Raw genomic sequence first — 12,858 nt, forward strand, 5'->3', positions numbered from 1 at the left:
CTATGCAACGAGAGGAAATGTCCACCTCAGCGACGCGCAATCTGTCTTCATTCTTGAGATACTCGATAAGCTTATCGTGTTCTGCCAGACTTACCTGACCGCTACATTTGGCGGTGAGAGAGTAACCCGTGATGCTTGCGACCAAGAAAGGTAAAAGGCGACGTCAACCACCTATTTCATACCTCATGCGTGCAGATGCATAAAATTCAAAGCGTCATTGGCCCAGCTATCTAATTCGCCAATCTCATAGCCCAGTCCGTTTCGATGGGGGCAGTGGAGCGCCCCGAGATAACGGCCGGATTTGCCGACTTCGACGCCGGCCATCGGGATCTTGTCACCGTCACCAGATTTAACTTCTATGGCAATCGTATTGTCACCGCTTCTTCTGATCACCGCATGAAAGTTTGGGATCTCAAGGATGGCCAGTGGCAACTGATAGACACCTGGCGCGCGCACGACGCTGAGATTCGCGATGTATGTACCAAAACAAGCTAGGGCGCAATTCCGCCATTGCGGCTCATGTACTAAACTACAATTTTAGGCCACATGGAATGGTCCTTTCACAGGCCAGCACATTGGCAGTGTTGGAGAGGATATGAAGTTGAAAATTTGGCAAGAAGATGTAACTCAGCCACCAAACTCAGGACGGCGTTTCAGGTCGATCTTTCGCATGACCGCACCACAAAGACATCCATTTGTATCACTCGACTTTCGCAACATTGACCTGGAATCGTGGCTTGCTGTGATAACACGCGATGGCTATCTCATGATCATGGAACCCGTCAGCCCTGATAGCCTTGCAGATTGGCAGACTGTTGACCAGTTCCGAGTGTGTACCGCCCCCGAACGCGGGGAGGAAACAAGTTTCAAAGTCCAGTTTCATCATGACCCTACCGACATTACTCACACTATCTTACCGAATTCCGATCGCAAGAGCCTGTCGCTAATTGTGGCTGCCATGGACACCGTCAAGGTCTATCGCACTGACGCAAATCGACGATTCTACCATGCAATTGAACTGAATGGGCACAGCGGACTTGTGAGAGACATTTCCTGGGCTAATGGCTCTGTGCGTGGCTACGATCTTATTGCGAGCGGCGGCAAGGATGGTTTTATTCGCATCTTTGAAGTGTACACAATGCCAGCTAGCCAGGCACTACAGACTAACGGCCGAAAGACGGAACGCCGCATGCACTCACAATCTCAGTCCCAGTCACAGTCACAGTCGCAGTCACCGTCGCTCCGAGCGACATCGCAGTCCGGGATCGGCTCTGCTCTAGCAAGCCGTGTGCCTGCATCGGTGACTGATCGCCAACCCAATGGGGATTCACAATTCCGACACTTGTTCAAACAGGTGGCTTGCATCGACACTAAACACCTCGATGTCTGGCAGGTTCAATTCTCGTTCTCTGGTGAGTATTCCTTGGCTCTTTCTACAACCCTACCTTCTTTTCGCTAATGCACTGCTAGGTGACTCATTGATTTCCTCCGGAGACGATGGGGCAGTTCGGTTCTGGAAAAGATCTTTGTCTGGAGAATGGCTCGAGTTCGCCGAAACAGATATGGCTTCTCAGTGATCTTCTCCCCAGCACTGGAAGACATTATTGGAAATTCATGAGAAATGCCCAATACTTGGCTCTTTCCGCCCTTTTCCCCTTCACAATCAATGATACCCTTTACATTTGATTTATGCATACTCCTGTCAAATCTGGTAGTATTTCTGACTATAATTAATTGAATTCAAGATTGATGGTTTGTCTCGAACTGTCTCCATTACATGAGGAAAGGGCGATGGATGGAGATACCGTAGTTGGTCACTTGATTTCTCGAGCCAAAACCACTCTCGACCTTCCACCCTCATCACCTGTAACCCCTCATTATTGTTAGTTCACCATGGCTATCGGTCCGACCATTGGCACCGGCTTGTTCATTGGCGCCGGCCAGGCCCTCGCGGTCGGCGGACCTGCCTCGCTGGTCCTGTCGTATATAGTCTTATCCTTTCTGACCATTGCCATGACCACGAGCGTGGCCGAAGTATCCACTCACATGCCATCACAACATGGGACACTCGTCACCAACGGCTACCTGTACATGTCAAGCAGTCTGGCATTTGCTTCAGCATACCTCCGATGGTACACTCTTGCCTTGTTCGTGCCATACGAAACCACATCGGCGATGGTCAACCTTGGCCTGTGGAAACCGGGTTCCGCGGTCGCAGTCAGATTGGCTGTCATCACGATCATCGTTGTTGGGTGCAACTTCTTGCCGGAAAGACTCTTCAAAAGCTCCGAGCGATTGTTCACTGCAATCAAGATTGGCACAATGGCGACCCTCTTCGTCCTCTCCTTAGCTTTGGGTCTTGGAGGTGTGGATACGCAGCCACCATGGGGATTCAAATACTGGAAACATCCAGGCGCCATGAACGAGTATCTAGCTCGAGGTCTATGGGGACGAGTCTTGGCTTTCTTCCAATGCCTACTCGATGGCTCCATTGCTTTCACATTTGCCCCTGAGCTGATTGTGCACCGAGCTGAATTGCCAGCGTCACTTGGCGAAACAGCCATGATAAGCGCCGGTATCCCAGGTATAGTCACATCCGATGTTGCTCAAACTGCATTTCCGTATATCCTGAGCTCCTTGGCCATGGGTGTCATGGCTCCTTTCAATGATACACGTCTGACAAACAACGGAACGGGCTCCGGATTTTCTCCTTACCTGATCGGTCTCAAAGATGCAAACATTCAAATTGTACCAATGATTGCGACGATCGCAATCCTGCTCTCTGCGGTGGCTTCTGGGCGATCCTTTTTGTATCTCTCATCTCGCACACTTTGTGCAATGTCGGAGCTCGGCCATGCGCCCTCGGTATTTTCCATCCGCAATCATTGGAATGTTCCATATTTGGCCGTTGTGGCATCTGCCTTGTTCTCCTCCCTTGCCTTTGTTTCAGCGAAAGTGTCGAGTACAATCATGAATACCTATCTCCTTCGTCTCGTCACGAGCGCCAGTTTCATTTCCTCGCTTGTGTCATGCATCATTTATCGTCAATTCGATCGACGGCTCATCATGAACGGAATTGCCAGGCGGAATCGTTTCTCTTTGCAGCCGTTTGGCACATATTTCGGGATGGTCATCAATACCATACTGCTGCTGGGCGGCGGGTTGTGGGCAGGACCCAAGGGAAATCTGATTGGGTCCCGAGGCGCCAGGCTGATCATTTCATACATCAATATCGGTATATTCATCCTGCTGTTTTTAGTCCATCGATTCCATGACTTTGTGCCCGTTGTCGAAGTTGAAAGACAAGTCGATATTGCTGGAAGCAGGCATGGCGACCACGAAGGACTAAAAGACACTCGGACACAGAAGACATCCCCGCCTCGGGCGAAACTCGACACAGTCCCAGAGGGTTCCGGGGCATTGAGTTGCGACTCAGCCAGACCTTGTTCACCGAGCCTTGAGTGTACCTGATAATACGATGGAGATTGATGCGAGGATACAGATAGATCGTATAGAACTGGAATCGGCACGCCTGCAAGTCATGTCTGTTATTATTAATTAGTTATCGTTCGTTTCAAGTCCAAGGAGTCATTCTGTTTCTTGTTTAATATTATTTTCACATAAAAGATGCGTAAGGTATTAAGGCCAGGAGCTACTATATATAGTCCCGAAGAGAAAAAGAGACAACATACATATTAACGGCGTACCAAATAGAATACAATACCGAAACCGGACAATATCAAACGTTTTTTTTTTTTTTTCCTTCGTAGTGGCAAATGGCGCCAAATCACAAGTCATATCGGAATCCTACAAGCCCCCCTTTTACCATTTCGGAACCCTCGCCCTTCTTTTTCCTTCCCCCGTTTTCATGTTTTTATAGATCCTTGTCGTACAAGACAAGAGCAGATGACCAGAGCCCCTCTTTGAACTTCCATCTCCTCCGATCTCTTCCAAGCATTTTTCACCCGTTTTCCCCCATACTTTTTACTATGCTTCTTCATACTTCGCTTATACTCCCTCATACTGCCTGGATACTTCGTCGGCTAACATCAACCCCCCCCTCAGGCTCTAATACTCCCCGTAGGTAGCCCATATCGCGTGTTCCTTTCTCACGGATTTCTTTCCCGAGCCGAGTCCGTAGGAATTCCTTTGTTCTTCCAGAAAAATCCCCGTTTCCTGATAGGTTTAAAAGGACGAGGGGATCGCAAATCTAGGGGGTTTCCAGCGCATTCAAGACCCATGCCATTATTTTAGGGCTCTTGCTCACTTTGATAGCGATATCTCGCTTTACTGCATGAACAGGCCTGGCTTTCATTATAGCCCAGTGAAAGGGCCAATATGACCCTCGATTCATTTTGAACTGAGGGTATAGCTATCGTTCATATTTTTCATACCAGTTCCCTACTCATCCATCTAGATGCTAACCAGCCCATTGATGGGATGCCTAGGGCATCCAATGACATTCCCGTGACTTTCCCCACTGCATTGAATGACACTAGTCCTTATTAGGACTAGTATATTCCAAGGCTGAGAACAGGCAGTTTTTGCATACAAAAATTACCATACGGGTAATCTTGGAACTCAAAGTTTGACAGGAATTCTGCTCAGAGTGGTCTCTATTCATAATGAAAGAGAGTTGGAAGAACAAGAGCCCTTGGTTACGGGATTTTTCAATGTTCCTCGAAGCCCTTTCCCAAGTCCCAAACCGCGCTAATCCCCTTTCACCTTCCACACACTTGGTCTCTCTGCCTACCCGGACGGCCCATTCTCTGCCTTAGGCCCCCGTAGCCTCCTCCTTCCTCTTGTCTCCAGTTCCTCAAACTCACTCTCTTTTTCCTCTCCTTTCCCCTACCCTCTCTTTTTTCGCGCTTTTCTTCCTTTCTTCCTTCCTTTCTCTCCTTTAACATTTGCGCCAACCTCTTTTAATCTCTTCCGATCATCGATTCTCCGACTTCACACCCCCCTTTCGCTTCCTTCTCGTGACCGCACCGTCTTCAACTTTCCAACGCGTCCACTGTCCAACGAGACGGGATTGGAAGGCCTACACGACCACGAGAAAAATTGATATGCGACTTGAATAGTGACAGCTTGGCTACGCCTCTGTCAAGAAAACATCATTTTGTCTTCGCCTGAGAGGGGGTTATCTGTCGGCGATGACAGATACCTCCTCCCTCGCCATCACGCACGCCACAACGGATTCCTATCCGGTCCACGCCCATCGCGGCTCCCATGCCGCCGTCGACGGCGCCGCCTCTGACTCCGGCGCACCCGATGAAGAACCTTACACCATCAAATGCATTTGCTCGTTCGATGAAGACGATGGCAACACGGTCTTCTGCGAAGGGTGCGAGACATGGCAGCACATCCTCTGCTACTATCCGGATAAGAAAGTACCAGATGTGCACAACTGTGTCGACTGCGAGCCACGGCCCCTTGATAACCGTCGTGCCAACGAACGACAGCGGCTGCGGCGGATCCGAGAGAAAAGCGAGGACGGTGACCGGAAGACAAGGAGATCTGGCCCCAAAACACAAAAGAGAAAGTCCAATGATGCCGATATGAACGCCTTTGGTCATAGACGACATGATTCGGGTTCCCGTGACCAGCCACCGTCCAAAAAAGCAAAGGTGTCTCGCCGTTCATCAGTTTCGACAGGTGGTGTTTCGGCCCCCCGGGTCTGTCGATCGAATCGCGCAACCGTCGATCCTCCACATCGGTTGCGATGAGCCCAACAGGCATCCCTGACCCCCCTATCCCCCACTACTCGGACGAATTTCTCTCTCTTTACGACCGCGATGATTTATTTGTTGAATCGAAGAGTATTCTCAACTACGGCGTGGATTTTGTTAATGAAATTGTTGCGTGGCTGAAGGACCCACAGATCCTGGCGCGAGTTGCTGATGGACTCAGTGTGGAAGACTTCGCCAAACGGTCTGAAGAGGCCATGGATCGGTCTCGCTGGCCCTCATTGACAACGGAAACCATCACAGACTCGACAATTGAAATCGGTGGTAAACACCCAGTTCACAAGATCTTGAAAACCCAGGACCCAGTCCAAAAGGATGACATTGTCGGTGAAATCTTTGGCAAATTAGGCCACGTCAAAGACTACAAAAAGCTCGACAGCAACCGGTGGGAGGAATTGGGGCACGCCATGCCTTTCGTTTTCTTCAACCGGCAGCTGGACTTGTACATCGACAGTCGTCAGGAAGGAAACGAGCTCCGCCATGTCAGGCGGTCATGCGACGCCAACGTTTGGTTGAAAATTTACATCACCAATGGCCGACAGTACCGTTTTTGTTTCGTCGCTAAAAGAGACATTCCTCCGGGCTCGGAAATTACTACCATGTGGCATTTCGACGAATCTTTCTTTCCTTGCGACGCCACAGTTAAAGAGGAATTCAAGGACAGGGTGGTAGATCCGAAGGACGCTGCTATTTGCATTAGTGCCACACTGGCTAACTTCGGCGGCTGTGCTTGTGGAAATCCTCAAACTTGCGTACTGAACAAGCTTGATCGTCGCTCCAAGCCTCCTGGAAACAAACGCGTCAAGGCGAGGCTGAAGGGCAAGGGCAAGAAGTCAAAATCACTCGGTCTTACTGATATCGGTCGCGCCGGCAGCGAGATCAAGCATCCTGACGAACATGACATCGCAGCCGATGCCCGATCAACTTCTGGTTCCGCGCGTGGTCGACACACTGGCAGTCGTGATCTCAGCCCCACGGCTCAGCTATCACTGCCAGAGCTCTCCAGCCGCGAAAGACGCAAAATAGCTGATGCCGAAAAGCAGTTCCAACAGCTAGAGCAGCTTAGAACTGTCAATCCCAAAAGGAAAAAGCGTTCTATAGGCCCTCAGGCACAATCTATCCCTAAAGCAGTCTCGAGCTCAACCCAAACTGGTGACGACTTCAAACCTTACCACGAGCCGGGCCAGTCTCGATCCTCTGAATTGACAGGACAATCGTCCCGGCATCAAGTTACTTATGTCGACGCCCAGACTGAACTTTACGCCGATGACGTTGAGCGCTCGTTCTTGCGCGCAGAACGTTTGAGGCGAGGATACAGACTCGACATGATCCATCCATCACATATGCTGAAGATTCGTTGGTGTGCAGGACACCACATCGGAGAGGACTGGGCTCAGCGAAATGCATGGGAGGCTGGCGACTTCAGTGTCGTGCCATCTGGAGTCCTCCCCTGGTGGTACGGGTGGTTCCCACTACCGATCGACGACAGGTCTCATATCGAGTTACTCAGGGAAGATTCCGACAGAATGGGAATACCTGCTGATCATGGCTCCCTTACGATGCCCCCTCGGTGGTCTTTCCATCAGTCCAAGTATCCCCAGCCTGAATTGAAATATCATGGCGTTTCGATCAGAGGAATGCACTATGACCCTCCGGCGCGACCTGTCCAAGCTGATGTTGATATTCGGGGTGCTGCTCTCTCCCACAAACCGGAATCCTTCGCGTCTGGGTCTAGCAATGATCCACTCAAGACGCCAATTCCGTCCTATTGGCCATCAATTGCAGCGCATAGCTTCATAATTCCTGGGGCTGGCAATCGTGGCAATCTGCATGTCCCCATGCCCCCACCAAAAGCTTCGAACATCCAGTCAGCACTTAGTCCTAGTTCCATGTCGACAGGGAGCCTCGCGTCACCTAGTTCTCATGACACAGCTTCCCCGGTTTCTCTCATGCCATCTTCTGGTTCTGCACTCGCAGCCACCCCTGCCAAGAAGAAACTCAGTCTTGGTGATTATCTGATTCGACGTGGCACAATGACGACTACCCCGACTTCGGAATCAGCTCCTGCCCCAGCTCCTGGTCCGCCTCCTGGCGATTCTCGTCTACGCACCCAACATTTTCTGGCCATAACGACGGTATTTGGTGATAATCATCAACCTCCCCGCAAAACCGAACCTGGAGGTGACAAGACCGAACCCTCTGACTCTATGGATATCTCTATGGAGGACGCACCAGAGACAACACCCACCAAAAACCCGTCTATCTCTTCGTAATACGACCATCCGCGTGGTAGTAATGGTGGGCCTGTGATAAAAGGAAAATTCCGCCGTGAATTTAACGTTTCTTACGACCCAAAATTTCTTTTCTCGTGTGATTTCATTCCGATACCTTACAGCAAGGCGGGCACAGGCGTTTGGACTTTCAGCTTTTTCTTTGCTTTTTATCTTCTGTGCCGGCTTCTTATTTTTTTTTCTTTCTTTTTTTTTCCTCCGGCTTGCGGACTCTGGATGGCGTATGGCGTGGGATTGGTTCTTGGTTATGGGAAATACCATTTGGGTCAGGGTCTTTGAGAAGTGTGTCTGTCTGAATTGCAGCACTTGATCTTTCACGATTTGTCCAGTTTAATCTTGGATATGTATGGCCTCTTTTTTTGAGACCGGGCTAGATAGCTTGTATGAACAATGTAACTTTTGCCTGTTTTAATTCCAGCATTGGTTGGTAAAGGAGTATAGATCGATATATCATGGCCTGCCAGATGTATATGCTAACTACACCTTTCTACTCCAATTAGATTCGAGCTTGCTTAATTTGAGTATGCGAGATGATAGGCTGATACACGATGAGTCAATTGCCGCGAGGGGAAATCCTTCAAGCCCCTCGTTTCTTCCTTTCTCTGCTATGCCATCTACAACTTATGTCTAATGCTTGTGCCATTAATCCTAGTGCGAGATGAACAATTCTAATCAAAGCCTCGCGCTGAACGAGATACATCCTCGCAGGTCTACAGAGGTCTCCGAGATCGAGCAACCCACGCTTGCTCAAGCAGATGAAGGCAAAGCCGCATGGCTGATGCTGGCTTCATGCTGCTTCATCCAGATACCAGTCTGGGGTCTGTTGTGACTGAATAAAACCCACATCTAAATACTAACGGCCATCTAGGATTCTCCTCTGTCTTTGGCGTTTTCCAAGAGTACTACTTAACACATGAAGTCCTACAGGGAAACAAGAATGACCTGGCGACTGTTGGAACTACGTCCACTGTATGCAAAGGATAAACGACGACGACATTAGTCGAGTCTAATGCTTTATAGGGGCTTCTTTATCTTCTCTCGCCTGTGACTTTCGCACTTTTGACGAGATACCCGCATTTACAATACTATTGTGCACCCGCGGGCTTGGTCATCACCGTGGTGGGATCTCTGTTATCCTCATTCTCGGTGCAGGTGTGGCATTTGATTCTCACTCAGGGTGTCATGTGTGCCATTGGGAATGGGCTCTTGTTCAGTCCATCCTCCTTGTACCTTGATCAGTGGTTCTTGCGCCGAAAGGGCCTTGCTCTTGGAACTATGTGGGCTGCAAAGAGTATTGTTGGAGTTGCTTTGCCTTTCATCGCTAGTGTCTGCCTAAATAGGTTTGGCTCAAGTACTACGTTAAGGGCTTGGACTGTCGTCACTGTATGAACCACCTCTTTGCTTGAATCGACTGAAGCATAAGTCCCTGTGTCTTGGGTTTATACCAAACCAGCAGGCTATCAATGATATTCACGCTCTCAAGCTACGGCTGACAAAATTCTAGCTGATAACCACCATCATGGCCTTGCCATTCATGAAACCGCGTGTCCCAATATCGCCATCTACTTCAGCCCGCCGCTTAGATCTCAGCTTTCTCAAACAAACAACATTCTGGATGCTGCAAATAGGGAATATCATCCAGAGTTTTGGGTATTTCTTACCAACAACATTCCTCCCTTCTTTTTCGACAAGGACCGTCGGGCTATCCCAGAACACTGGTACGATGCTGGTCTCGTTATTCAACGCAACAGCTGTCATTGGTGGGATAGCCCTGGGAGTACTTTGTGACCGATTCTCTGTCACAAACATCATGCTGCTATCCTCAGTTGGCTCAGCGTTATCAGTGCTTCTATTCTGGGGTATGGTATCATCGTCAAGCTCGGAATCGTCACAGACAGCCATTGCCCTTCTCACTATCTTCTCCATCACGTATGGCTTCTTTGCCGGTGGGTTCAGCTCCACCTGGTCTGGAGTCATCACTCAGATTAAGCGTGACTCCTCGTCGCCATCCCTCGACACTGGACTTATCTTTGGTCTTCTTGCTGGTGGACGAGGGATTGGGAATGTGATCAGTGGACCCCTGAGTACGGTGCTGCTTCAGTCGGGGTCTTTAGGGGATTCGAGTGATCTACGCGGCAATACGGGCTATGAAACACAGTATGGAACGTTGATACTTTTCACTGGTATCACGGCCTTTCTCGGTGCATGGAGCTGGATATGGCGGTATATCAGCCCGGCACTGCGGTGTCTCTATTGATTGTCCGGAACAGCCCTGGAGTATATGAGCAGAAAATAGGCAGTGATGGGTTGATTGGTGCATAGTTAAGGAAGAGATGACGAAGACAAAGTGTGGTGAATAGAATCAAATGGCAGATATTTCTTTATGAGAATGTTTTATTTAGATCATTCTTTTTTTGAAGTATGTAAAAAGTCAGACTTGAAATGGATTGGTGATACCGTGTCACGTGCATTCTGCGGAGCTTCGACTCCAAATGCGCGTTCTTCAATCCCAGCCCCGGCATCTTTCTTACATAAAACTGCTGCAACCAAGGGCCACTGCCCTATCTACAACAATGGCAACCGATGCCGCACTCCAAGATCCTCTCCTGTCACTCCGACGTGCGATTGCCTCTGGCAACCTCCCAACACCGACGACCTCGTCTGAGCTCTCCGATCAATCTGCCACAGACGACCTGGCCAAAGCCACACATCTCTACTTCGCCCAACCAACTCCTCGGACAATCGCTTTGTCAACCCTCACACGATTCATCTCGGCATCTACCAAATCCCCTGTTGACTTGCGCAGTATCCTTTTTGCCTGGCAGAACAAAGATGTCGCCATTCCAGAGTACATCGCCAAGGCGCAGGAATTCAACGAAGCGCTGAAGCAGCAGACGAAAGAGGGTGAGAAGGAAGAAAGTGTCCAGATTCTTATTTTCCTCGAACGCCTTGACCTTTTCACCTGGCTAGAGGGTGCCTCCGACGACAGCGAACATATCAAACCCCTCGAGGGTGCTGCTGCCGCTGCTGAAGCCGCCGCCTCGGCTGCAGGTGTTACGCAGGCTGGTAATGCCGCCGGAATTGCCGCCGGTTCAATTGGCGGCGTCACCTCCGTCCCCAGTGGAGCTGCAGGAGCAGCCCAGCCTGGAACTCAACTTGGCCGCCCACAAAAGCAGATTGACCCTCGACTACAGGAGATTTACAACGGGGAGCGCAAAACCGGCGACCGCAATACAGTGCTGCGTGGAATCAAGCCCACAGTGAGTTGCTCTAGACGCGATACGCTAGACCCAAGCTAACTTCAATCCCCAAGGACTTCTCACACGTTCGCAAGAGCGCCGAGTTATTCCTCGACCGTAACCGCAGTCGACCAGGCCAGCCAAGCGCTAAACCAGGCAGCAAGGGCTCCATCCCGGCCCCGTCAGCCGGTCTCTCAATGGTGCCATCGCGCAAGTCTAGCTCCTCCCACTCCCGCCCCGACCCAATCATCCTAATCTCACCCTCCGCTTCATCCCTCATCCGTATGTCGAATGTTAAATCCTTCCTCGAAGAAGGCATTTTCGTACCACCGGACCACCCAACCCTCTCAAGCGCCACAGACGCCAATCTCGTGAAGCTAGAGCGACCTCTCCGCCTCAACGGCGACGCCTCGAACCCCAGCGCGAGCTCAAGCTCCCGCGCGGGCGGAAAACCAACACGTCCGACCAAGTTCATCGTCGTTGATGGCACAACCAATTTCAAACCAGAGTACTGGAACCGACTCGTCGCTGTCTTCACTACCGGCCAGACCTGGCAGTTCAAGTCGTACAAGTGGTCTTCGCCGCCGGAGCTATTCAAACACGCTACCGGTGTGTATATCGGGTGGCGTGGTGAGGACGTCCCCGCCCAGGTTAAGGGCTGGGGTCGTGGTGTTGAGACTTTTGCTGTTGAGCGTTGGGATGAGAAGAATGGTGTTCATGGCGGTGGGCGCTGGCGGGATCGCGAGGTTGTTGAGGGTATTTGGACTGCTATTGAGGAGGGTATGAGACTTCGTGGATGGGGAACTAAGTAGACTTTTTCTTTTTATTTTGGTCTGTCTTGGTTCTCTTTCTCGATTTCCTGACATCTTCATCTTGTTCTCTCAATACCCTCAATTTTCCAAGAATATGATGACCATCGGCATTCAAGGCGCAGTTCTAGGCGTTGTGGTTGTCTTTCTTTTTGTTCTTATAATGTTCTATGTATGTATGGCTGATCTGGCCACAAAGAATCCATCTGAGATTTCAGTCTGTAACTAGGACTTATGCATGTCACAGTCGAGTATTGTTCAGGTTGTGTTATAGTCGGGGAGGACTTGGCAAACAAACTACTCGTACTTGTAGGAGTTGGGAGTGCTGTACGGTGTCGGTTGACATGTCTGAACATGTAGACCTTGTAAAAGCAGCGAGCCCATCTAGAGGGGATGAATCCTGCTATAGAAGGGCCCCGATTAGACACAGTTTAAATGGGGTAATACCCAATAATGGTCATACTTTCAGGCGTTGAAGTTGTGCATACCATAAACGCACCCATTGATAGGCTTTAAACAGGTCCCTGACATAGTCTGCCCTTGGTGGTCTTGTCAGATATTCTGTTTGGATATCTTTTAAGATATTCACTATAGTAGCGTTATAGCTTTATACAACATAGGTAGACGGGAGAAAGAAGAGGCTTCGTGAAAACGACCTTTCCAGGATATTTCCGCTGTTGACCGGCACTGTGGCTGGGATATAATCCGTAGCAAGGACATTCTAAAGGGGCTGAATACTCCTTGTCTAAAACACAGCATCTGCATAAACTTC

The 12,858-nt window shown here is 49.9% G+C and overlaps 5 protein-coding genes across 5 annotated transcripts; all 5 read left to right on the forward strand.

Moving 5' to 3' along the window:
- Positions 1–264: 264 nt before the first annotated feature.
- Positions 265–1,577, forward strand: N7447_008439 (putative nuclear pore protein (SEH1); the record flags this gene model as incomplete). The annotated part of the gene is made up of 3 exons (XM_057232701.1): positions 265–474; positions 542–1,412; positions 1,471–1,577. The coding sequence occupies 3 exons, from the start codon at positions 265–267 to the stop codon at positions 1,575–1,577; spliced, it is 1,188 nt and encodes a 395-aa protein (XP_057082243.1).
- Positions 1,578–1,893: 316 nt separating this feature from the next.
- On the forward strand, positions 1,894–3,471 carry N7447_008440 (putative proline permease; the record flags this gene model as incomplete). The annotated part of the gene is made up of 1 exon (XM_057232702.1): positions 1,894–3,471. The coding sequence occupies one exon, from the start codon at positions 1,894–1,896 to the stop codon at positions 3,469–3,471; it is 1,578 nt and encodes a 525-aa protein (XP_057082244.1).
- Positions 3,472–5,153: 1,682 nt separating this feature from the next.
- On the forward strand, positions 5,154–8,020 carry N7447_008441 (putative PHD finger and SET domain protein; the record flags this gene model as incomplete). The annotated part of the gene is made up of 2 exons (XM_057232703.1): positions 5,154–5,611; positions 5,656–8,020. The coding sequence occupies 2 exons, from the start codon at positions 5,154–5,156 to the stop codon at positions 8,018–8,020; spliced, it is 2,823 nt and encodes a 940-aa protein (XP_057082245.1).
- Positions 8,021–9,557: 1,537 nt separating this feature from the next.
- Positions 9,558–10,295, forward strand: N7447_008442 (putative MFS monocarboxylate transporter; the record flags this gene model as incomplete). Its single annotated transcript, XM_057232704.1, has 1 exon — positions 9,558–10,295. One exon carries the CDS (start codon positions 9,558–9,560, stop codon positions 10,293–10,295), a length of 738 nt encoding a protein of 245 aa, XP_057082246.1.
- A 316-nt stretch (positions 10,296–10,611) lies between these two features.
- N7447_008443 (RNA polymerase II accessory factor CDC73 family protein) lies at positions 10,612–12,089 on the forward strand (the record flags this gene model as incomplete). Its single annotated transcript, XM_057232705.1, has 2 exons — positions 10,612–11,298; positions 11,352–12,089. The coding sequence occupies 2 exons, from the start codon at positions 10,612–10,614 to the stop codon at positions 12,087–12,089; spliced, it is 1,425 nt and encodes a 474-aa protein (XP_057082247.1).
- Between the last annotated feature and the right edge of the window lie 769 nt (positions 12,090–12,858).

The sequence above is a fragment of the Penicillium robsamsonii genome (assembly GCF_028829455.1).
Source record: "Penicillium robsamsonii strain IBT 29466 chromosome Unknown utg000005l_segment0_segment0, whole genome shotgun sequence".
NCBI classification, from domain to species: Eukaryota; Fungi; Ascomycota; class Eurotiomycetes; order Eurotiales; family Aspergillaceae; genus Penicillium; species Penicillium robsamsonii.